Consider the following 26,311-nt stretch of genomic DNA (forward strand, 5'->3'; position numbering starts at 1 on the left):
CCTCAGGACAGCTCATCTTACCACTGATTGTAATTTGTCCACCATTTAATCATAGGACTCTGTATAAAAAATAAGTTAATTTTGAAAGGGTTACTCCCCTCCACTATTTTTTCTAGAGTTCCTTCCTCATCCAGGTAGTTTTCAGAGTCTACAAAGACAGGTGCAGCTGACAAATTTAAATAGTTTAGGAAGTTTTCCTCTGGTTGCTTTCCTCCTCCTCGGCCCTGGCTGAGAAAATATCAGGAATGCCAGATGTAACCATTTCTTCGGATCCCACACCACCAAAATGAAAAACATTGTATCTGTCTTGAACCAAGAATGTCTCCACTGGCTATATGACAGTTGTCTCTGGAGCCTTTTACTTTAAGGATGCACTCCAACCTTTTTTGCAGGAGACACCAACATCCACCATTTACCACTTCATCCTTGATGTCATCTAGGAACCTAACAGAAGCATATGTGGACAGGTTGATGAGGTTCTCGGAACCCAGTTTCATTTGGAAGTTAAGGCAGTCTCCCCCATTGGATCTCTGAGTCTACCTGAGTTACAACCCCAGTTTTTGACTCCTACTCTGATCCATCTACTGGTTTTGGAGCCTACGGACCTGAGAATTCTGAGCTTCTGTGTTGGATCTAAAGGCTTGGCCTTAACTCCGACACCTTCTCTGATCCAGACATCCCAGAGTCGGTCTGTGAGCAGGAAGGATCTTGGAGACGTAGTCAGTGCTAAATCTGGGGATTTGGGATCAGCTGCAATGTTTTCTGAGCTGTCCTATCTTCGTAGCCTCTGTGCTAGATAGCTCTGCTCCAACCTCTGCATCAAGGCAGGGTCCTGGGGAGACCAACTTCCACCTTGCCCAGGTGGCTTTGGAGCCTGCCAGGCTGGGACTTGGTTCCTCTATGGCTTCTTCCTTTGAGGTGGTGGAGAGAGTATTTTCCACCTTGGTGGAGAAGACATCCTTATCCCCGCTGTGGGTCCACCCCATCCTCTGCTGTCTGTTTTGGATCCTGGGTCTGGTCAAGCCTGTATGCAGTCCTCATTCAGGAGCCTGCTAGCACTTTCAAGTCCCCTGGATCCTCCCACTGAGAGCCTCCTCAGAAGCGTACTTGAAAAATGTGGAGTCTGCAACTGACGACACTGACTTTAAAGAAGGGGAAGGGTCCCCCAGGTAACCCCTTGAGGAAATCTCTTTTGGTGAAATACTCCAACTTTTGAGACGGGCGGTTGGCTTTCAGCCCCCCACCCCCTTTTCAGAAGGAGTCAGCATTTCTCACGGCTTTTGGAGCTGGCTTTGCTGCGTCTTGGTAGTCCTCCCACAGGATGAGATGGTAGACGTAATCTCCCACTGGGCTTGAAAGGTTCTTGATGTCATGGAATCTATCCCAAGAGGCCAGAAAATAACTTGTAGCGATAAAGGATTGGGCCCATTGAAGCAAGGGTCCTTCACTGGATGCTGTTTGTCGCAGCAGGCATCAAGAAAGACCTCTCAGACTTCTGTCCATCCCCTGAGCAGAGAGAGACCCTTTGGTCTCACAACAGCTCCCAAGGTGTTCACCAAGTTTATGGTAGGGTCACAGCTCACTTGAGACTGCACGGATTCATTGTTTTCCTTGTGTAGATCACTGACTCCTTTCTTCTTCCTCCAAACCTCTGCTGGTTCAGGTCAGGGATTACTTGCGCCATCTGAGTCTTCGTCTGAGCATCATTGTGAATTATGCCAAGTCTCCTCTCTCCCCTACTCAAGCTCTGGAACTTATTGGTACTCCTCTGGATACAGTGGTGCAGATCTCAAGTTTACCACAAACAAGGTTAAGCAATCTGTGGAACCAGGCATTACATCTTCCCTCTCCTTTCCCCTCCAGACAGACTTCTCTGGTATTTTTAGTAAGATTTTACATGTGTACTACAGTGTACTCTTGCGGTTCAGTTGTCAGTAGGTTGTCATCCCCTTACTGCACCTGTTCGAATAGCAAATATTTGCTAACCGATATCCTGGTGGATTCACACACAACTTTCTCCACCATCCTTTCATTCTTCCTGCACTCAAGGCCACAGTGAAAATGGCTGCTTCCCAACTGGGGAGAGGACATTGCTTGGGAAGGATGGACCAAGACTTGGATGGACCAAGACTTGCTCTCAGAGGTCAGTTTTCACATCATTCTAGAAATGAGAGCAGTCCCGTTGGTGTTGCAGGTGTTTGAAGATGTTCTACCTCTAGGAATGTATTCACAGACATGTTAGTGGTCTGGTACAGCAACAAAGTAGGAGGAACCCAATCCTACTCCCTCTGTCCCAAGGCAGTGAGAGTGTGGCTAAGGCCAGTCTCTTCTGGCTGCTTTGTATTGCCAGACCATATCCCAGGGAAGTCTAACGTGCTAACAGACAGACTGAGCAGATCCATTTTACTTCCTCATGAGTGATCTTAGTCATTCAGTGGTGGAAATGATAATTTTGCCAATGGGGGGAAAACACGCTATGATCTCAGGCTGTGATCTCTCTGCTTATCTCATCAATTCCAAGTGCAGCAGGTACTTTGCTCTGATCGCCCTTGGAGGGGGGGGGGTCACTAAGTCTCAGATTCCCTATTGGCCCCCCATCTCCTGTATATCCCTGCCCCTTTATTTCCATGTGTCTCAAGAAAGCATTTAAGCAGAAAAGCAAGGTAGTCCTCAATGTGCCATTCTGGCCTCAAGTGTGGTTCCCATTCCTGTGGCCTCACCTTCTCGGGACCCTCTGTTTCATCCGTCTAGGAAACGCTCTAATATTTGAACCCGAAAAATTGCATGGTTCCTCCACTTTAATCGCTAGAACCTCCAGGCTTTCTTCCCCAGTTTGTCATATTATATTGTTCTAGAAAGTTTCTGCCAGAAAGCTTTATAAAAGCAAGTGGAGAAGTTTTCATTGGGCCCTCTAGAGGCAATTAGATACTTCTTAGCACCTATCTCAGCTGTTCTTTACTTCCATTTTCAGTGATGGAGCTAGATGTTCATCGTGTTTCACTGTTGCAGTCATTACAATTGGGTTATCCTACTGGCAGGCTACCCTCAGTTGGCCCGAGTTCCAAAGTCTAGTTCTGGCGTTGGTTGCTGTCGCCTCCTCTCTGACGTCAGTGCGCCAGGGGTATGAAAGATGCTGATGATTTTCAGTGATTGAGCTAGTTTCTTGACAGTTAAGGTCCAGCTTTCTGACATTTCTCAGATGTCCTTCAGGGATGCATCTGCAGTCCTAACATATGGGTTGTCCTGCCTCAGGCAGCCCTTCGGTCGGCCGGATTCCAAAGTCTGGGTCTGGCCTCGGCTGATGTCGCACTTCACCCGACGTCATAGCTGCTGTTTATTGGGTATAAAGGTATCAGCCAACCCCATTTTCCTCAGTCTTTCTTGCCGTGTGGTGCCCGAAGCAGAAGCTGTTTGCAAGTCCCGGTCGGTCAGATCCTGAGATTCCTACTACCGAAGACTTCTAAAAAGCTAAGTACCCCGTTGGGGACTCTTTCTTGCCTCAGCCGATGTCAGACAAAGTAATTGTTTAACTTGTGGGAAACAAATACCTCATAAGGATTTCCACTCTTACTGCCTTCCTTGCTTAGGCCCAGACCACGACGTATCAGCTTGTCTAGCCTGTGCTTCCTTCAACCGACGGACACTTAGACGTCGGTCGGAGTTTGCAGAGGAGTTTTTTGGTCCCGCTTTTGCATACAAAATGCCGTCAGAGACTCAGACTACTCAATTAGCTAAAAAGCGCAAGGAAAAGGACCGACATTCGCGGCCCGCGGTTTCGGCTGAAACCACGGTTAGGCCAACCGCGAAAGTCTCTGTTTCGGCTGAAACCGAGCCCCCGGTTCTTCCTTCAGCCGAAAGCATGCCTCCAATAGCCGAGGCCTCACAGAGCATGGCTGAATCTGCTACTGAATTTACTGCTACAGAAGCAGGCACCCAGGATTTGTCAGACACTATTCCTTTAGACATGTCTACCCCTGCACGTGGGGCTGCTAGACCCCCTGCTTCCATGTCTATCGAGGCTTTTGCCAGGGCTAAAGCAGCTAATTCTTCAAAGGCCTTGCCTGCCAAAACTCCTTTACATAGGCCTACCTCTAGTTCCCAAATACTCAGCCTGGCTGAGGATCTCATTTCTTTGATCAGAGGATCCCAACCTCACCCAGACAGGGCCTCTCAGCCCCCTCCAGACAAGAGGCCTAGGACTGAACCCTCGGAACCTGTCTCTACAGATGATTCCTCGGATGACTCAGACATTTCAGACCCTCACGAAGGCCCATATTCTCCTTATGAGGATTCTGATGCAGAAGACTCCATTCCTTCAGCTTCTCCTTCTGAAGAATTTTCCTTTGGGGAAACCTTGCATGCTTTGAGAGAACACTTCCAATGGCAGGGCCAGGATTTTTCAGATTCAAGGAAAAGGCTAAGGACCTTTTTACACTTACCACAGCATAGGCCTTTAGCCATTCCGCCAGTACTAACAGTTGTTGATGATGCATATAATGATGCCTGTACTGCTCCTGATTCTCTTCCTCCGGCCCCTGCCAAGCCAGACAGATATTACAGGGTCCTGGACACACACTACCATTTGTATAAGGCTCCTGTTGCAGATCCTGAAACTATTTCACAGGGCCCTAAAGGTGTGGCAGCTGCCTCTGCCAAGAACCCTCTCCCCTCTGAAAGGGAATCTAGAGCATTAGAGAGATGGGGTAAAAAGGTTTATACTTCTGCTACTCTTTCGGCCAGGGCCTTGAACTGTCAATTTCACATGATTCAGTACCAGGAATTTTTGTTAGACCAGCTAAATAAAAAACAGTCTTCCCCTGAACCTTCAGACCGCAAGTCCCTTCAGGATTTGGTACATAACTCTCAGCAGGTCAGTAACCATTTCTTAAAATGTGGCTATGATGCACTGGAGGCTTCCTTTAGATCAGCTATGACTGGAACAGTGATTCGAAGGCATGCCTGGTTAAAAGAACAATCCTTACCAGATCATGTTAAGTCAAAACTCCTAGATGCTCCCATGGAGAAACAAAGTTTATTTGGCTCCCCTGCACAGGAGGTTCTAAAGAAGGTGGAAGAAAAAGCAAAATCTGTCCAAACAGTCAAGGATTTTTTACAGGTCCAACCTCCGAGGTTTAGCAGAAATTGGCCTTCGAAGAATTGGTCCTTTCCAGACAACTCCAGAGCGCAGAGAGGCAGAAATAGACGCCCAAGAGGCAGAGGTCAATCTAGGGGTGCCTACAGGGGACATCAGTGGCAACCTACCAACCAGAGAAGTACTGCCACAGAATCAACTACAACCACTTCCACAGGGCAGACACAATGACTTGGCTCTAGTTCCGCCTACCAGGGAACAACTGGAAGCACCCTTGGGCGGAAAACTAGCCTTATTCTCCGACAACTGGCATTACATTACAGGAGAGAAATGGACTTTACAAACAATAGACAAGGGCTACAGGTTTCACTTCCACACTCTACCAAAAAAGAGAGGAATGCCAAACCTACCACCAAGCCAAAAAACAGATGCTCTAAGACAAATCAACAACTTACTAAGGATGAGAGCTATAGAAGAGGTACCACCTATGGAAGAAGGCCAAGGATTTTACTCCAGGCTTTTCCTTGCACCAAGAAAAGAAAATCAATGGAGACCTATTCTAGACTTGTCCGCACTGAACACATACCTCATTGTTCCAAAATTCAAAATGCTGACCCTCCAGCAGCTTCTTCCCATGCTGGGCAAGGAGTCTTGGCTGGTGACTCTAGATCTCAAGGAGGCATACCTGCACGTCCCTATACGACCAGATTGCAGAAGATACCTCAGATTTCTTGCAGGATCAGAGCATTATCAATTCTCAGCATTGCCTTTTGGCTTATCTACTGCGCCCAGAGTATTCACGAAATGCCTGGCATCAGCAATTGCTCATTGCAGACTTCAGGGAATTCAAATTTACCCATTCCTGGACGACTGCCTAATACAAGCGGACAACAAGGCAAAATTAACAAAATATTTGGAAAATGTCATACTACTGTTGCAAGCCTTGGGATACACAGTCAACATGCAAAAGGCAAGACTAGTACCATCCCAAAGGATAACATTCTTGGGTGCAGAACTAGATGCATCAACTCAGATGGCTTTTCTCACAGAAGAAAAACAAAAACAACTACCAGTCTACTTCATGACATTAACAACACAAACTCAGCTTACTGCAAGGAAAGTCCTGCAAGCCCTGGGCTACATGGCATCCTGCATAATATTGGTTCTGCATGCCAGGCTGCATATGAGAAAGCTGCAGTGGTACCTAAGGAATGTATGGTCTCAACACAAGCACAGCCTAGAAGCCCAGATTCCAATAATTCCATGCCTGAAACAAGAATTCCTGTGGTGGGCTCAGGCCTGTCAGTTGAACAGAGGCTTGCCTTTCCACAAACCTCATCCAAGCCAGACCATCACCACGGACGCCTCATACCTAGGATGGGGGGCACACATGGTGGACAAGTGTATACAAGGCCTATGGACCCAAGACCAGCTGAATCTACACATAAATCTAAAGGAGATGCTGGCAGTGAAACATGCGATCCAGGCATTCAGACCACTCCAACAGGGTCATCTGCTGATAAGGACGGACAATACCACAGTCATGTGGTACATCAACAAACAGGGAGGTACACATTCATATCCTCTATACCGGATGGCAATGGACCTGTGGAATGTGGCCCCGAATCTCAACATTCAACTTCAGGCCAGATTTGTACCAGGAAAAGAAAATTTTCTAGCAGACACCTTAAGCAGAACTACCACGGATGCTCACGAATGGATGCTGCATCCAGATATCTTCAAAGCCATAACAAAGAAATGGGGACTACCACAGATGGACCGGTTTGCCTCCCCACACAATCACCAATTGAAGAAATTCTGCACAAGAGCATACCACCCACTTGCTTGGAGGCTGGACTCCCTTTCCTTCAGGGGGAAAAACCTGACAGCATATGCATTTCCACCTCTTCCCTTGATGTACAAAGTGCTACTGAAGATCAGAGAGGATCAGCCAAGGGTAATTCTGATAGCTCCAGACTGAACGAGGCAACATTGGTACCCGCTACTGAGAAGCATGTCTCGGACACACGCATGGCCTCTACCTCTATGTCCCTTACTACTAACACAGGACAACTACAAGATCCTATCTAAACTTGAAAACACTGCAGCTAGCTGCTTGGAATATTGCATAAAACAAAATAACCCAGGTTTATCTCAGAGGGTTAAGGACATTATCCTGGAGGCACGCAGACCCTCCACAAGGAAGACTTATGCAGCCAAGTGGAAAAGATACCTCGTTTGGAGTGCAGCAAAGGGAGAAAATGTCTCATTGGCAAACATAGCACACATCCTGGAATATTTAGCAGAGCTGTTCCACAATGGCCTGTCTTACTCCTCCATTAAGATTCATGCATCAGCAATTTCAGCAGAATACAACATGGATCCTCCTGTCTTCTCTCATCCTCTACTCAGGCAGTTCTTGAGAGGAATCAAAAATGTAAAACCTCCAAGGAAACCACCTTTACCTACATGGGATCTCAACTTTGTGCTGGAAAAGTTAACACTCCCCCCTTTTGAACCAGCAGCAACAGCAGAATTACAATTCTTGTCTTGGAAAACTGCTTTCCTGCTAGCAATTACTTCAGCAAGAAGGGTATCTGAGTTACAGGCATTAATGGCAGTACAACCCTTCCTTATCTTCCATCAGGACAGAGTCTCTCTGAGAACTAACCCTACCTTTATGCCAAAAGTGGTCTCCAGAGTATCATTGAACCAAGCGATTCATTTACCTACATTCTTCCCCAACCCACAGAACAGGGGGTAAAGACTACTACATACCTTGGATGTGCACAGACAATTACGCTACTATCTGGACAAAACTAAGACCAGCAGAAAAACTGACCAGCTTCTGGTAGCATATGCAACAGGAGTGCAAGGAAAAGCAATTTCAAAACAGACAATCTCAAAATGGATAGGAAATTGCATTCGATTTTGCTACTCTTTTCATGGAAAGACAACTCCTGATAATATCAGACCTCATTCCACAAGAGCTACAGCCACCACTACAGCTTTCCTACGAGGAGTGGCTACCAAAGACATTTTAGAAGCTGCTACTTGGAGCTCAGTGCATACATTTGCCAAGCATTATAATCTTCCTTATACTCTAGATCCCGAGCAGGTTTTGCAACTGCTGTTTTGCAAGGGATCTTAACTACACCATCTTTATCTTAGTGCCTCCTTCCACAGTTTGGCTATGGTATTCTACCCATATGTTAGGACTGCAGATGCATCCTTGAAGGACATAGTACAGTTTTGTACCTACCATAAATGTAGATGTCCGATAGGTATGCATCTGCAGTCAGGATTACCCACCCTCCTTCCCCTCTGTGGTATTCCTAGGGTATTTACCCTTCTTTTAGCTAGCTGGGGGAATCTATTATGGTGTATTTGTTTATATATATGTGTATATATATATATATATATATATATATATATATATATATATATATATATATATATATATATTTTTTTTTATATTGTTTGCTCTCTACTGTTTGGAATTATTTCCATTTATCCAAATTTAGCCTTCCAAGAGGGCACCTGGCATCTGGGGCAAGAAACACTGAGGAAAATGGCGTTGGCTGATGCCTTTATACCCAATAAACAGCAGCTATGACGTCGGGTGAAGTGCGACATCAGCCGAGGCCAGACCCAGACTTTGGAATCCGGCCGACCGAAGGGCTGCCTGAGGCAGGACAACCCATATGTTAGGACTGCAGATGCATACCTATCGGACATCTACATTTATGGTAGGTACAAAACTGTACTTTTCACTTGGGCAAAAACCGTTATTCATTCTTGAAGGTACCTTTTTATTTCAGTCTTCTGTTAAGGATCCCACTTCTCTACTTGATTTAACAGTAATACGTCAAGCTTTCACCCAACCTTCCTTTGACCTTTCAGCCAAGATGGATTTAAAGTTCTTATTATGGAAAACTCTCTTCCTGGTTGCCTTTACATCTGCTAGATAAGTATGAGAACTCCAGATTGGGTGGCTGGGAAGAAAGTGCCTGATTTTTCTTAAGGATAGGGTATCCCTTTGGATAAGCCTTCTTTTCTACCCAAAGTGATGTCAGAGATGGCCATCAGTCAGTATATCAATCTACCAGTTTTCTTTCCAAGTTTTCCCAGAAAGGTAGAGTATATGCTGCACCTGTTAGATGTTCATAGACAGTTAGATTTTATATTCACACAACTAAAGATTTCGGAAATTCAGACCAGTTTCTCTTTCTAGAGTTAAAATGGGGGAAAGCAGTATCAAAATTAACCGTGCCAAAATGGTTCATTGATTTGCATTTCTTTTGTTTATACAAGTAAAGGATTGACCTTACCCAAACCACCAAAGGGTCATCCCACCAAATGTTCTTCGTGTTTCACTGTTGTAGTCATTACATTTGGGAGATCGCAGATATACCCCAGGGATTACCTCAGTGTCATTGCTCGACAGAGGCACAGCAAAATAATGGGTATAGTTCCCCATACTAAAGGGGTGGCGTAAGCCACAAAACTATGGGCTAGGCTTGTAAATGCCCTCGGGCAGATAGCCTAGTATAAACCTATGAACCTATAATCTGCTGGCATGTTGCCCTCAGTCGGCCTGAATAACAAAGTCTTGGGTCCTGCGTCTGTTGCTGTCTCCTCTTCCATGATGTCAGGTCGTCAAGGGTATAAAACATGTAGCCGACGCCATTTTAATCTGTCTTTCTTGCTGTGTGGTGCCTGAAGTAGAAGCAGATCGCAAGTGCCGGTCGGCCGACTCCTGAAATTTTTGTTCGAGTTTCAGAACCGAAGTCTTCAAACTAAACCGATGTCAGTAAAAGTTAATAATTGTATTACCTGTGGAAACAAATACCTCATAAGGATTTTCATTTGTACTGTATTCCTTGCCTAGGCCCTGACCACAACGTGCCTTGCTGTCGGTTTTGTGCTAAATTTAACCAACACACTAAGCGTCACTATATATTTGCTTCTAAATACTTTGGTTCAAGATTTAACTATCCTGAAATGTCCAGTTAGCATTCCGACTACTGGAATTCACATAAAACGCAAAGAAAAAGAGAGACTGTCTAGGTCCAAAACAGACTACAAAGCTTCTCCTAAGCCAGTCGCTGGTTCGCCGGCACTCAGTGAGGTGCTTTCACAGCCCCTGATGCCTGCTACTTTTGAGTCGCAGGCCTCTACCTAGACCCATTCGGAGTCCAGTATGTCGCAAGATTTTCCAAGTATTGAACCCGTGGATCTCTCTTCCTTGGATGGGTCAGGAGCCGCTGAGAAGGCACCGGCTTCCGAGGGTGTTTTCAGGCCTAAAGATTTGTATATTAAACCGACACCATCAAAAACAAGGCCAAAACCAACTTCTTTGTCTAAAAAAAGACGTATGAGCCCACATGCTCAGGCCCCTATGCCTAAAAAACAAATGATCAAAATGGCTGAGGATTTAATTACCATGATCAGGGTTTCCCAACTCCCTCCTGCTAAGAGGCCTAAGCAAAACACTGATTATGAATCTTCAGATCAGGTTTCCATTTCTTCTGATTCCTCTTTTGATCAGGAATTTTCTATTCCCCCTTATGAGGACTCTGATGCAGAAGAATCCGTCCCTTCTGCTTCTCCTGAGGATTTTTCTTTTGGAGAGACTTTGCATGCCTTAAGGGAACATTTTCATTGGGAAAGTCAGGATTTTTCAGAATCCAAAAAGAGGCTTAGGGATTTTCTTCTTCCTCAGCATAGGCCTTTGGCTAGATCTCCTGTTTTAGACATTGTTGATGATGTTTTCTCAGAATCCAGCATGGCTCCCGATTCCCTGCATCCGGCTCCTAGCAAGCCAGACATATTACAGGGTTCCTGACTCCAAGTTTCTTTTCAAAAATCCTACTGCTGACCCAGAAACAATTTCTCAAGGTCCCAAGGATGTTAAGGCTTCTACTGCTAAAAATCTTACCCCTTCTGTTAGAGACTCCAGGGTGCTGGATATATGGGGTAAGAAGGTTTATACGTCTGCAACCCTGGCAATCAGGGCTTTAAACTGTCAATTTCATATGCTTAAATATCAACAGCATGTCATGAGCTTAATAAAACAGAAAATGATTATTTCTGATTGTGTGGAAAACAGTTACAGGATTTATTGCATTCAGCTGAACAAGTTGGAAAGCATACTTTGCAATGTGGTTTTGATTCCTTGGAGGCCTCTTGCAAGGCCGCCATAACTGGATCTGTGATGAGAAGGCATGCTTGGTTCAAGGAGCAAAATCTGCCTGATCATGTTAAAGCTAAATTGCTGGATGCTCCTTTATAGCAGGGCAGTCTGTCTGGTAATAAGGCAGAAGTTTTCAAAAAATGGAAGACAAAGCTAAATCTATGCAAACTGTAAAAGATTTCTTGCAAGTGCAGCCACCCAGGTTTAGTAGGCACTGGCCTACTAAGAACTGGTCCTTTCCAGTACCCAACAGAGCCGCTCATGTCAAAACCAGACACTCCAAGGGCTCCAGGTTTCAGTCACAAGGATCTTACAGGAGAAAACCAATGGGGTGCCTCCACCACCAAATCAGGAAATAGCAAAACACCAGGTAAACTGTCTCAATGACTTTCCTCTGCCATTTTCAAGCACTTATCTTTCGGCAGCCCCTTTGGGGGGAAAACTAGCACTTCATGCTCAAAATTAGCATCTACTTACCCCAGGAAAAGTGGATCTTAAATTTAGTATCCCAGGGGTAAGATTTCATTTCCACACGTTGCCAACTCCAAACGGATGACCAGATCTGCCTCCAAATCAGTGGGCATAGGCCCAGAAACAAGTCACGTCTCTCATGGATTATGGGGGCTATTAAACCAATACCAGAAAAAGGACAAGGTTTTTATTCAAGACTTTTCCTGGTACCCAGAAAAGACAAATCATGGCGTCCAATTCTGGACTTATCCATTCTAAATACTTTCCTGGACATTCCAAAATTCAAGATGCTGACTCTATAACAGCTACTGCCTATGTTAGGCAAGAATGCCTGTTAGGTAACTCTAGACATAAGAGGCTTACCTGCATATCCCAATCAGTGAATCTTGCAGAAGATGCCTCCGCTTCAAAGCAGGCTATTTGCATTACCAGTTCTCTGCACTGCCCTTTGGCTTATCTACTACGCCCAGGGTTTTCACAAAGTGCCTGGCATCAGTGATTGCATTTTGCAGACAAAGAAACATTCAAATTTATCCTTATCTGTACAATTGTCTAATTCGGGCGTAGGACAAGGACACTCTTCTACAACATCTGGCATTTTTAAAAAGGCTTCTGACATGTCTAGGGTACACCATAATCGAAAAATCACAACTGGTACCTTCTCAAATTACATTCCTGGGTGCAGGTTTGAATACAACTGCCCAGATGGCTTACCTCACGCCAGACAAACAAGTTCAATTGATAACGTACTTCAAACAAGTGGCCACAAAAACCCAGCTATCTGCAAGACAAATTCTGCAGGCATTGGGGTTCATGGCATCCTGCATTCTACTAATTCCATATGCAAGATTGCATATGAGGAAACTTCAGTGGTACCTAAAAAGCTTACGGAGTCAACATTCACAGCCTGGAAACAAGGATTCCTCTCATTCCTTGCCTGCAACAGGAGTTCCTTTGGTGGATAGAGGCCTGTCACCAAAACAAGGGTCTGTCATTCATTCTACCCACGCCACCCAAACCCTGACTACAGATGCATCAAACTATGCTTGGGGGGGCCCATCTGGCAGGGAGATGCATTCAGGGTGAATTGAGCCCAACTCAAATGCACCTACATATCAACCAGAAAGAAATGCTAGCTGTACAGAGTGCTCTGACAGCCTTCAAGGACTTCCTTCATCCAGGACAAATACTGATAGACGGACAACACCAGAGTTATGTGGTACATAAGCAGGGGGTTACCCACTCCTACCCCCTTTGCAGACTAGCCATTGCCTTGTGGAACACAGCCTTGACTTGGCAAATACATCTATAAGCTCAATTCCTGCCAGGAAAGCAAAATACTCTGGCAGACTACCTAAGCAGAAATCTTATGGACCCACACGAATGGAAACTGGATCTGCAAATCTTCAGCATGTTGACATGAAAACGGGGGAGCCCAGACATAGATCTTTTTGCCTCTCCCCAAAATTACCAGTTAGACAAATTCTGCACAAGAATTCATCACAAAAAAGCTTGGAAAGTGGATGCTCTGTCCTTCTACTGGAAAAACCTATCAGTCTGTGCCTTATCCTCTCTGCCTCTGCTGTCCAAGGTTTTACTAAAAGTCAGACAAGAAGAAACAAAAATAATTCTGATTACTCCAGATTGTCCTTGCCAACACTGGTACCCACTTCTAAGGAATATGTCACACCTTCCCCTGTGGTACTTGCCTCAGACTCCTCTATTGTCTCAGCAGAACTATCAAATCCTACACTCTGCTCCAAACTCTGAATCTTGCAACATGGCTAATCAACTAATTTCACAAGTCACATCTCTCGGTAAACCTGTGATGGATGTCATTTTGTAGGCTAGAAGGTCTAGTACTAGAAAATCATATGCTGATAAATGGAAGAGATTCTGTGCCTGGAACAAAGCACAAGGAATAAACACAGCTATGCCCAGTATTCCTCAGATTTTGCAATATTTAACGGAGATGCTTCACAAGGGCCTAACCTTTTCTTCTATAACGCTCCATGCCTCTACCATCTCGGCTCATTGCAACACCGAGCCTCCTGTCTTTTCTCATCTCCTGCTAAAGCAGTACCTCAGAGGGGCCAAAAATTTGAGACCTCCCAGGAGAGCTCCAACTACTGCATGGGGACCTCAGTGTTGTGCTGGAAAAACTCACCCTACCTCCTTTTGAACCAGCTTCTACTTGGAAGACTGCCTTTCTTTTTTAGCAGTCACTTCAGCCAGAAGGATTTCAGAACTACAGGCTCTCACGGCAGTGGAGCCTTTCAATATCTTTTATCATGACAGGGTGGCCCTCAGGACCAATCCTGCTTTTATGCCTAAGGTGGTATCCAGTGTGGCTCTTAACCAGACCATTCATCTGCCAACTTTTTTCCAAATCCACATAACGAGGGGATCGGATTCTGCATTAATTCGATGTACACAGACAACTAAGATTCTACTGAAACAGGACAAAATCTCTAAGAAAGTCTGAGCAACTACTAGTGGCATTTGCTGCAGGGGCAGAGGGGAATGCTATCTCAAAGCAGACTATTTCAAAATGGATAAGCAGTTGTATTCATTTCTGCTACATGCACCATGGTAAACCTGTCCCTAAGGGGATCAGATCCCATTCCACCAGGGCTGCATCTACTATTGCAACTTTTCTCAGAGGAGTTCCTACCAGAGACATTCTAGAAGCTGCTTCTTGGAGTTCAGTTCATACAGTCACAAAACATTACCATTTACCTCTCTTTTCTAAATCCAGGGCAGGCTTTGCCACTGCTGTCCTGCAGGGCCTTATAGCCGCTCCTAATTCTGTATAATTCCATCCTCCCATCCATAGCTTTGGGATTCTACCCAAATGTAATGACTGCAACAGTGAAACACGAAGAACATAGTACAGTTGTGTACACTTAACATAAATGTAGATGTTCGAGTGCATTCACTGTTGCAGTCTGGGTTACCCACCCGCCAGCCCCCTTTCTTCTCTATTATACCTCTTCTTTCCTTCACTATGCTCAAAAGCCTTTTTGGTGTATTTGCTTTTAGTTGGAGGTAAACTTTTTTATGTTCTAAATTACATACATATATTTGTTTATATATTTTTGCTCCCCATGTGGGGGGCAGCTGACATCTGGGTCAAGAAAAACTGATTTAAAATAGCGTTGGCTGCATGTTTTATACCCCCTGATGACCTGACGTCATGGAAGAGGAGACTGCAACTGACGCAGGACCCAAGACTTTGTTATTCAGGCCGACTGAGGGCAAGCTGCTAGCAGAATACCCAAATGTAATGACTGCAACAGTGAATACACTAACATCTACATTTATGGTAAAGTGTACACAACTGTGCTGTCTATGGCCACATCAGGTGTTTTCTGTTCCAGAGCTTCTTTGGATGACATTTGTGCAGCTGTCACTTGGTCCAGAGCTGTTACTTTTATAATGACATATTGAGTATTTTACCTAGGGAATAAGGCAGCATTTCACTCTGCTGTATTCCAGAATATCCTTTGAAGACTATATTGGGTTTTCTCTAGCTGGGGACTCTGCCTTATCAGTTGACGAATGGATGAAAATGACATCAGATATAAAATTTATGTACTCGCCATAACTCTGCATCTGTGTTGTTCATTCTTTAACCTCCTACCCCCCCCCCAACCCCCTTCCTGCTTTTTTTTATAATCTCCTAATGTATCCTGAGGGGTGTTTCAAGTTATCCTTGCTGTATGATCTCTAGTCTTTTCTCCCTTTTTTCTTCTGCTGTAGTTAGTATACAGCTTAATTTAAAATACATTAATGGCTGATTATTCTTTGCTGTCTAGTCAACTTGCCAGTACATGTCAAACTTGATCAGAGGTAATTCAGGAGAAAGGATTGTGGGAAACGGGAGGAGATCGAGCTATGCAGCATAAGTATAAGGAAGTGGCCAAATCTGGATCCGAGGTCTGATCCAAAACCCATTGGTTGAGGAAGGACAAAAGTAGACAACTTATTTTTCTTTTTTTTTTTCTGCATTGATGTTCAGTTATTGACTTGTGTTTTACTTTGTGTGGTATAAGCCAATATTTGACCCCTTTTTTTTCTTCTATAATTTCAGATAAGTATATGGGACGCCACTTAAAAGAAGACACGAAGAGCACTTTTCCTGTTGCAAAAGATGTAGTATGTCCTGTTGCTGGGCAAGCAACACCTGCTTCTGTTTCTCCTAAGTTTGATGCTGTTTCTGCAAAAAATGCTTCTGATAGACTTTTTGATGCCTCCACAAGACGGGATGCATTAAATTCCATCCCTCAGAAGGTACTGCCCACTTCAGCAAAAGAATCAGATTCTACAGCACAGAAGCAAGATAGCTTACTTGTCGATCTGGTAAAAGAGGAAGAAATATCTTCTCGTTTAACAAATACCATTAAACATGTGAAAGAAAAAAGAATTTATTCACAAAGTGAAAAATCTAGTACTGTTTTTTTGCAACAGGGGACTGGAGAGTTGGTTTCTGAAAAGGTATTTTCCCCATCAATTAAGAAAGGTGAACCAAAGTCCACCTGTCAGAAACTGAGGTCTTGCAGTCCATCTGCAGTCACATCACACAGGACAAAGCAAAGCAGAGAATTGAAATCAGATGGAAAAAAGGCACATTCTCCTAGTAAAAGTAGGAATAAAGAACATTTAAAGCAGGGCAATAGTAGAAGTACTTTAAAGAAAGTTAGTGCAGTAAGCAGTAATAGAGTTAAAAAAAAGAAGCCTTTGTTTGCATTAAAATATGTCTCCAAAGCAAAGAAACTAAAGGCAGCTAGTCTTTCTCATAGTAGTGTTCGTTTAAAAGTTTTGAAGTTAGCTGGAAATAAACCTCAAATAAAACAAACTCCAGTGAAAAGTAAAAATATGCCCAAAGCACATGTTGCTAAGAAGCAATTCCTGCCACCACCTTTACAGACAGCATGCTTAGGAAAAAATGAAAACATAACTGTGGATGTTTCTGAAAATCTAGACCTAAAAAACCAAACTGTGCATCATTGTAGAAATAAAACAGACCGATCGGTTTGCAGACTAAAAACTAAGGTCTCTGCAGACGAAGAGGATACAAAACCACAACAGCCTGTTGACAATCAGTCTTTAATACGGCATATTTTACAAGACTCTAAGCACCACACAGCCTCTAATGATGAACAAACAAATGAAAGTGTTGAATTGCATAGTTCAGCACAAGCAGAAAATAAAATTTGTAGTGTAAATCGGAGAAGAGAAAAAACAGTCTGCCGTGTGGCTCAAAAGACTCAGCAAAAGGTTGCTCAGCAGGTCATCCAAAAAGTGAAGGAAGTGACCCAGAAACATGCAGTGGTATCTTCTCAACAGCAAACTCCAGAGGAACTTCAGGTTGTAAAAACTACCTTTTTGAAGAACATTAGACAATTTATTATGCCAGTTGTCAGTGCTAGGTCCTCCAGAGTCATTAAAACACCCAAGAGATTCATAGATGATGAGGTAGGCGTGCTTTCGAAGCCTACCCCTGCAAAACCAGTTGCTGATAATGTTGCTGTTGATTGCAAAGCAAAGTCAGCCGCCAAAACCTCAAAGAAATGTAGCAAGGGGGCTTTTAAGGAGCAGGATCAAGTAGAGGAGGATTCATTGCCCAAGTCTCCAAGTCGTCTTCTACAGACTGAGGACAGTTTGTCAAATGTTAATGCTATTGTAGTAGAAAAAGAGGAAGTAGAGGAGCAGCAGCAGCTTCCAATCACAGATTCGCATTTATCCACAAATGAAATTTCCCAGACTTTGTCAGAGTTTTCAAACCCTGTGTCACCTTCCTCATTACTACCAGAGAAAAGAAGGTCTATTCTTAGGGAGCCTACCTTTAAATGGACATCTGTTAATCTAGGAGCAGATTTACTTTCACCTACAAAATGTGTTAAAGAAAATATTGCACAAAAAACTGTGTTTGATTGCTTTAAGTCTAATCAAAAACATGGAGATGCTAGTTCTCCTCAAAAACATGGAGATGCTAGTTCTCCTCAAAAACATGGAGATGCTAGTTCTCCTCAAAAACATGGAGATGCTAGTTCTCCTCAGAAACATGGAGATGCTAGTTCTCCTCAGAAACATGGAGATGCTAGTTCTCCTCAGAAACATGGAGATGCTAGTTCTCCTCAGAAACATGGAGATGCTAGTTCTCCTCAGAAACATGGAGATGCTAGTTCTCCTCAGAAACATGGAGATGCTAGTTCTCCTCAGAAACATGGAGATGCTAGTTTGCCTTCTGTTCAGCTTTCTCCAAGTCAAGTTTCATTTTCAACTCCTCTGGCAGTTTCTAAAACAGAGTCTTGCAAGAGAACACCATTACTTCGAGCCCCTCAATTTACTCCTAGTGAAGCCCATTCAAAAATCTATGAATCCCTTAGTGTTTCTTCACAGACTGCAGAGTCACGGAATGTTATTGAACAGTCTGGTTCCTTGCAAGTAGTAAAATCTCCAAATAAGCAGTTAATAGCAGACTGTGAGTCTCCTAATTCAAGCTCTACCCAGTCTTCTCCTTTTACAGCAAAGGATCTTGGTAGCGAATCCATTACTGGAAAGAGTTCAGAATGTTCAGGACATCTGGTACCTAAACATCCGGCTGAGGTACCTGTAGACAGTACTCCATCTGTCCCTAAGCATGGTCTCTCAAGGACAAACCATTTAATGCTTCCTTCTTTTGTTGAGTTACACACAGAAAAAAACGAGTCTGGTGGAACTATAAAACTACAAGATGAGGAAATTGTTAAAGTAGAAGATGTGGACAGTCCTGGCGTTGTAAGAAAATTAGCATTTAGGACTTCTGCTGATTCTACTTTAGGAAAGCAAACTGATCAAGTTCAGAGGAGTTCTCCTGATTTGCCTTTAGTAACGCAAGTTGATCACGGACAGAGTCCTCCTGCTGCTTTAGAAGTTGACAGCATCAAACTTAAGCCCCTTAGCACTGATAATGTGGATTCTGCAGAATTGTTAAAAGGTGATTTTCAGGAATCCTCAGGTGTGCGGCTGTCTGGAGTTGACCAGAAGATGTTCAGCTTGTTGAAAAGGGCAAAAGTTCAACTGTTCAAAATTGATCAGAGGAAGTTATTAAAGTCATCACAGGTGAGGGGGATAATATCACCATATTTTATTATGTAATGATACAGTAGTGTACTACCAAAAGTTGCTCTTAAACTTCAGAAAATGTAATAAAAGCACTGTTTTATTCACTTCAGTTTACCAAGTAGGTGGTATACTTTGCTTATTGTCAGTTCTGTCAGTTTCCTTGATCGCCTTCAGGGTTGTGACTTGCAGTTTGTGTGAGTATATATAGAACTTTACATTAATGTACCCTTTTAGGGTTTGTTAAAGTACAGGTGGACTACTTTAATATTTTTTCCTGATCTGTGGTTTAAATTAAGTGTATAATGTTTGTGGTGGTGGAGGGGGCAACAGCAGCTCCACCAAGTGGTGGTACTTGCATGTGTTGTGGCAAGGTGCGTTTTAAATACTTACACTATTAATGTGTTTGTCTGTTGTAGGAGGTAGCCTTTGTACTTGTAGGCTTGTTATTGTCAGATACAGTACCTGATGTCTTTTACTTTGCTGTTACAGATATAGTACTGTGATACAGAATGGGGAAGCGGGCATCATGTAGTCTCATCCCTTTAAACTTCTGTCTTGCTGTTTGGTTGAGTTGCAGAGTAGCTTGTCAATCGGCAAGCATTAAACCAGCATCCATAGAATTGCAGTTAAATGTAGCAGAAGCATTTGCTAGTACTTTTGCATTCCTTGTAAGTGCAACATTTATTATGTGGTGCTAGTGCACTTGCACTGTTAAGTACATGTTGTGCATATCTCAGTGCATGTATAGCTTATCTAGGACCAGGTAATGTATGCATTTATACATATGTACAATGATGCCATTTGATGTTATGCTTCCACAACTTTATTGTTTTATATCCTAATGTTTTTGCATTGATCCACAAAGGGAATGTGTTTTCTTTGTGTCTTAAAAAGAGTAAGCAGTAAAATGTGATTGGAGGAATGTCCAGTGAAGGTAGTGGAAATGGACCTCCTATAGCAGTGATGGCGAACCTGTGACACGCGTGTCAAAGGTGACGCAGCATGACTTTTTGGGTGTGTCAGCAATATTCACCAACAAGTTATTAAAGAAACTGAAAGAACAAAAGTACAAGAAATGTGACCCTGCGCTTTAAGACACTATAACAAAAAACGTAATTGATGTTAATGAAATGCATTTCATGTTTTTTCAGTTCAATTCACAATTGATATTAAAAGTAGGGTAATTTTTTGGCTCACTAACTTGAGCTCAATTAGTGTGCATATCATTTTCTCTATTGTAAGCCGCTGATTTTTTCTTTTACTTTTACAGTACATAGCAGACATGATTGGATTGGACTGGGCTTTTGAAATAAAAGAAATATGTAAAGAATTTTCTCTTGTTGGAGGGCAAGGTGACACGCCAACCGAGTCGATAGGCGGTTTCCAAATTTTTGACACGCCAACTCCAAAAGGTTCGCAGTCACTGTCCTAGAGCATGCCCCAATCCTAGGGATGGGCTTTTTTTTTCCCCTTTTGATTTAAATGAAACAGTTGATGGATACATAAACTGAAAACCAACATGATTGCAAAGCTGCACATTAGCAGATGTCGTTCTATTCCAATGTTGCATTATTCTACTAGGGGGTTTACCCTTCCGATCAGGTTGTCTGGCCAGGTTTCCAAAGATTTTTAGTCCCTCTTGGTGTGTCAGACTTCTGATGTGCAGGCAGAAACTTGGCCCATAAGTGATGTTTGCACGTACTAGCCCTCAGAACTTTTCAGCCTCCAGCTGTACACCAGGTGTTCCTGCTACTCGCGGACGTCTGATCTGAACCTAAACTAAGTACTCCATTGGGGAATCTTTTAGTCCTTTTTTTGAATAATTTATAGTCTGTTCATGTCTAGTAAGAGTTAAGTGCAACTGTGGTTGCCAGATTCCCCATAAAGGCACCCACGACCAGTGTCTTTCCTGTTTGGGTAGGGAACACGTTTATAAGAACTGCGGCATCTGCAAACCGTTCATGCCCGTGACCCTTCGCCGTTTAAAGGCTCTTAATTTGTGCCTTGAGAATCATCGTTTAAGACAGATTGCGCTAGGTATGGAGATGGGCTCCGACGCCCCATCTGAACCGCCAAGTAAGAGAGCCAAGTCCATGTGGCCCACTACTTCCACTGTTCCTCCCTCTGCCACTCCTCAACTTGTAGCAGTCGGCTTGGTTGAGGACCTGGCATCTGCCACAGCAGATACAGCGGGTACCTTACAGGAGACCGCACAATCGAGAGCAGATGACACGTCCAGGGAGGACGTACCGGTGCCTGCTCCAGACACCAGGGGGGAACCAGTGCCTTCAGGTGCTTCGAATTCTTCCTCCGCCATCCCACCCCTTACACTTAGGTCTACCCACCAGCCAGACACCTGCTAGGCCTTCTAAAAAGAAAGACTAGACATCTTTCTTCAGTGCCAGAATCCTTATCCGATTGGCAAGCTTTTAGCCAAATTTTATACAATGCCTTCATTGCACGTAGGCCTTCCACTGAAGCTGCTTCTGCTGTTCCACCTCTTCTAAGTTCCTTCAGCCATCAGAGGAGGAGTTGGATTCCACGGAGGACTTGGACTCCCTGTCCTACTCTTTCCAGATCTCATCCCCCCTGGGGTATGGATCTTTTGAGGATGCCTCTGCAGAGCCTGATTCCCCTATAGAAGACTTAACCTTCTGTGACACTTAACTTAATGAGAGTCCACTTCAAGTGGGAATGCTCACAGGACTGAGCAACAAAAGAGATTTTATGATCTCATACAGATGGATTCTCCTAACCTTTCAGTTAACACCTGTTCAACCTGCCTTCCTGGATGCATTTTTGCGGCATCCATTAATCCAGATTCCCAGCCACCTGCTCCTGGCAGGGCGGACAAATTTATACAGGGTCCCTGACTCAAATTCTTGCTCAAGTGCCCTCCAGCAAACCCTGCCACTATCTCCATTTCTACTGATAGGGCATCCAAACTCCCCCCTACCACCACTGCCCTCCCTGCAGATAAGGACAGTAAGTCTGTGGAGAGGTGGGGAAAGAAGATTTACATCTCTGCCACCCTAGCTTTTAGGGGAACACATTACTTATCTCACATGGCTAAATATTCTAGTTGTGCTGTACAAAGCCTTCAAGGAGTTGAATAACATCCCTGACTGTGCTGCGAAAGCATCACTGTCTTACTTGCTAGGGATGATCTCTCAAGTGAACAAGCACTCCCTTAGGTGTGGATGCTATGCAGCTGAGGCCTCGGGTAGGTCAGCTGCATCAGCATCCGTGTTAGAGATGTTCCTGGCTGTGCCTGCAGCCCCTTCCTGATTAATTCAGAGCCAAGCTCCTGGACGCCCCTGGTCCACTCAGCCCTCTTTGGTGCTAAAGTGACTGACCTCTTTAAGTCTCTGCAACAAAAAGGGAAGGAACTACAGGACCTCAAACATTTCCTAGTCTCTCATATCTCTAAGTTCTAGAGGAACTACCTGGCTAAGACACAATTTATAAGAAATCTCCAGGCCTTCAGCCCGTCCTAGGTCTAGAAGACCCCCAGAAGACAGCCCACTCAGCCTAGGACACCTCAGGCTGCTAGCCAGAGGCCTCCCTTTCCTGACAGGGCAGGCAATGACTGTCTGGCTGCCATAACTTTCTTCCCACCTCCCTCCTTTCTTTTGTCCACCCGCCTCTGTCAGTCTCCCTAGGTGGTCCCTCATGACATCAGACAAGTGGGTTTTGTCCATCCTGTGGGAGGGTTACTTTGACTTGGCTCTCCCCTTCTCCAAGACTGGCCATGCCTCAACTACCTGCATCCCAGCTGCCCCTTCTCCATCAGGTCTTAAACAACCTGCTGCTTCAAGAATAGAATCAGTACCCCTTCATTCTCAAGGGAAAGGATTCTATTCCAGAATTTCTGGTCCCCAGGAAGGAAGGACCATGGAGACCTATCTTAGACCTGTCCTACCTCAACCTCTTCTTAAAGGTCCCCTTCTTCAGGATGCTCATCTTAACCATACTTTCCCCTCATTCTTCCTCTGGCCTTCATGGGGATCCTGAACATAAAGGAGGTTTATCTCCACATCCCCATAATGCCTGCCTTAAGGAAATATCCCTGATTCCTATCAGGCTCTTCTCACTTTCAGTTCCGTGCCTTGCCTTTTGGCCTCTCCACTGCCCCAATGGTATTCACAAAATGCCTGGCTCCAGTGATTGCCTACTGCAGGTCCAAGGGGATACGAATATTCCCGTACCTAGATGACCTTTAAATTCAGGCAGCAGACAGAGAGACCCTCCTTCGTCATTGAAAGACTACCTGCTCCTGCTGCAGTCTCTAGGGTTCTTGATAAATTTTCCAAAATCCCAACTCAGTCCGGCACAGGACCTTGTCTTCTTGGGATGCAGAATCAGGACAGACATTTTGATGCCTCCCTTCCAGGGGAAAAAGTGCTCTCTTTCCCACCACCTTCTCTCTGCCCTTCATTCATCAGAACTGTCTGAGAATTCCTGATACTACTGGGGTACATGGCAGCCACTATCGCCACGTTACCCCTAGCGAGGTTACACATGAGGAAATTTCAGTGGTACCTTAGCTCAGTGTGGACCCAGCACTTCCACCCCTTGAGTTCAGGGTCCCACTCCTACCCTGTCTCCAAGAATTTAAATGGTGGCTAGCTCAGGTAGCCCATAATCCGGGACTACCCCTACAAATGCCTCCCTCCTCCCAGGCCATGCACACGGATGCGTCAGATCTGGGCTGGGGGCAACTCTGGGTGCAAGGATAGTGCAGTGTTTGTGGACAGACACGAGCACATAAATGTCAAGGAAATGAGAGCAATTCTTCTTGCCCTGCAGGCTTTTTAATCCTACCCTCCAACAGGGCCTCCTAAAGATCTTTACAGACAGCACCACAGTCCCTCCTAAAGATCTTCACAGCACCACAGTCATGTGGTACCTCAAGCAGAGGGACCAAGTCCTACCTCCTATGCAGACTAGCTCTACAGGCATGGGAGCTGATTACCTCTCAGGAAATCACACTGCAGGCAGCCTACATTCCGTCCCAGCACAACTCACAGGCAGATTCACTAAGCAGAACCAAATCAGCCAGCCACAAATGGATGCTGTCGATGTTTCTAAATCTGGTCCACAGGTGTGGTATTTCACAGACCTGTTCGCCTCCTCCACAAACTGGCAACTCCAGAGTTATTGCTCCAGGACACACGACCCGAAGGCTTTACAAACAGAAGCCTTCTCAATATCATGGAAGGGGAGATTCCTCTATGCATCCCCCCTTCCCATTAATTCAGTGCGTCCTACTGAAAATTCAGCATAACTCACCAAAAATCTTGCTGATGACTCCCTACTGGCCAAGGCAGCACTGATTCCCTCTACTTCATCTGTCCAAGGGCAATCACCACAAGTTTACCCCCATCAGTGGACCTACTCACACAACACAAGGGGACACAGATACACCCACAGTGGCAGTCTGTGCGCCTCGCCCTGTGGCGAATAGGATTCTGATCCCCTTCAGGCACCTGTACAATGAGGACGTGCTTTCAGTCCTGAAGGAGGCCAGGAAACCCAACACAAGAAAATCTTTCATCTCCAAATGGAAAAGGTTTTCTATCTGGCGTCATAAAAGACTGATCCGCTGGACAGCGATATTCCCCTGATTGTCTTACCTGTGTGAACCCTTGCAGTCAGGTATGTCCTATTCCTCTCTAAAAGCTCACCTGTCTGTCATCTCTGCCTGCCTATGGGACCCTCTGCTTGCATCCAGACTCCCAGCCAAAATTTTCCTCAAGGGTGTTCTGCACCTAAGACTGCCATGAAACGGTCTCCTCCTCCCAATGATCTTAATTGTGTTAGAAAAACTCACCCTATGGACAGGGTCACCCTGAAGACAAACCCTTCACTGCCAAAGGTGGTCAATGACCTTTCCTTGAATCAGGCTATCCGCCTGCCTACTTTCTTCCCTAACCCACAGATAGATAGTGAGAGTCCTTCATTCCCTAGACGTGCACAGACAACTCGGATTTTATTTGTGTAAAACCGGACCATATTAAGTTGTCAATCTCGCCTTCATTCTTGCTTGATGGGTTCGGAGCCGATCCTCGGCTCCGACTCGGCACTTGCTAAGCTCGAGAGTCACTTTTACCAGCTCGAGGCAGCCCCATATCCCATGATGCAAGGCGGTAAGTACCCAGATCTAGTTTGCCGCTTCGCTGATGAGGTCCTCCTTTTACCAGCTCCTGGTAAGCGATTTATACACTACTGCTTTTGCCCCTTTTTCAGTTTAAAGTTAATTTTAAACTTAAATTTAATAGTTTTAGACTAGTTTTAGTCCTTTTCTGACTAAAATTCCTCTCTCCATTAAAGTTTTTAGTCAGGCCTTCTCCCATCCCATCCCCCCCTTGTTAGGGTGTGTGTGTGTTTGTGAGAGAATAGTTTTTTTCTCTTTTTTGGGATTGTAATATTTCTTGGACAGGTGTTGTGTGTGTGTGTTTTTACACCATGTCTAAGGAAAGGGTCTCAGGCTTTAAGAAGTGTGACTCGTGCTGTCAGAAGATGTCTCTGACAGACGGTCACACTTCTTGCTTATACTGCCTGGGACCTCTCCACCTGCAGGAATCCTGTGCGATTTGTCATTCTTTTAGCCAGAGAGTCCTGCAGGAAAGGAGAAATAAGCTTATTTTGAGGGGCCTACTTAAGCTGGAGGGCTCTCCGGCTAAGTCGGCTCCATCTAAGACTTCTAAGTCTTCCAAGGCCCAGGCTTCTGTGTCCAAGCCTGCGGCTCGCCCGACTCTTTCAGAGTCGAGATCGGCTCCGGCTGGAGCCGATTCTGGTTTGCACAAACCTTCGGCACCGATGGCTATCGGTGCCGATTCTGGTTCGGCCACTACGGTGTCTGCTCCGATCGGTTCCGATCACCATGTGGCTCAGGCTTCGGTGTCGGCGCCGACCGGCTCCAACACCCTTACTTTTATGTCTGTATCGGCTCCGACCGGAGCCGATGCATCGAAACTTTCTGTCGGTGCCGAAAAGTTATCGGCTCAGACAGCTTCCATGGTTTCGTCTGCTCCGATGGTTCCTTCGAGGAAGAGGTCTAGGTCCCCTTCCTTGGAACCGATACTCTCGGCTCCGGCATCTCCTCTCCTCTCCTCTCGGAACGGAGCCATCGGAGCCGATCATCCAGGTCATCTAGGCTTTCTGACCATGATTTAGAGAGAGTGGTCAGTAGATTATTAAAATCACAGGCACTGGCCCACATGCTACATAGTCCGTCTCAACAGACGACTATTAGTCCACACCCCATTGCAGTTCCTCCTTCGACTCTACCCCAGAGTTTGAGTTGGAGTCTTCGGGAATGGTTTCTGCTACAGCTGAGGGAAAGATACCCCCTTCTGCTCCTTCAGCCTCTACTCTTATCTCCTCTTCGAGACCTTCCTTAGAGGGATTCGGTGGTCGGGCTTCCCTGGTCTCCTCCG

The 26,311-nt window shown here is 44.8% G+C and overlaps 1 protein-coding gene across 1 annotated transcript in view; it reads left to right on the forward strand.

Moving 5' to 3' along the window:
* The window catches only part of KMT2B (lysine methyltransferase 2B), a gene marked incomplete in the record, with an annotated part of 4,527,268 nt that overhangs the window by 362,542 nt on the left and 4,138,415 nt on the right, over positions 1–26,311 (forward strand). Inside the window, 1 exon segment of the mRNA XM_044079325.1 lies at positions 15,853–18,866. Coding sequence (XP_043935260.1) covers positions 15,853–18,866 — 3,014 coding nt within the window.

Source organism: Protopterus annectens, chromosome 8.part0 (genome assembly GCF_019279795.1).
Source record: "Protopterus annectens isolate FY-2018-M chromosome 8.part0, PAN1.0, whole genome shotgun sequence".
In the NCBI taxonomy this organism is placed as follows: Eukaryota; Metazoa; Chordata; order Ceratodontiformes; family Protopteridae; genus Protopterus; species Protopterus annectens.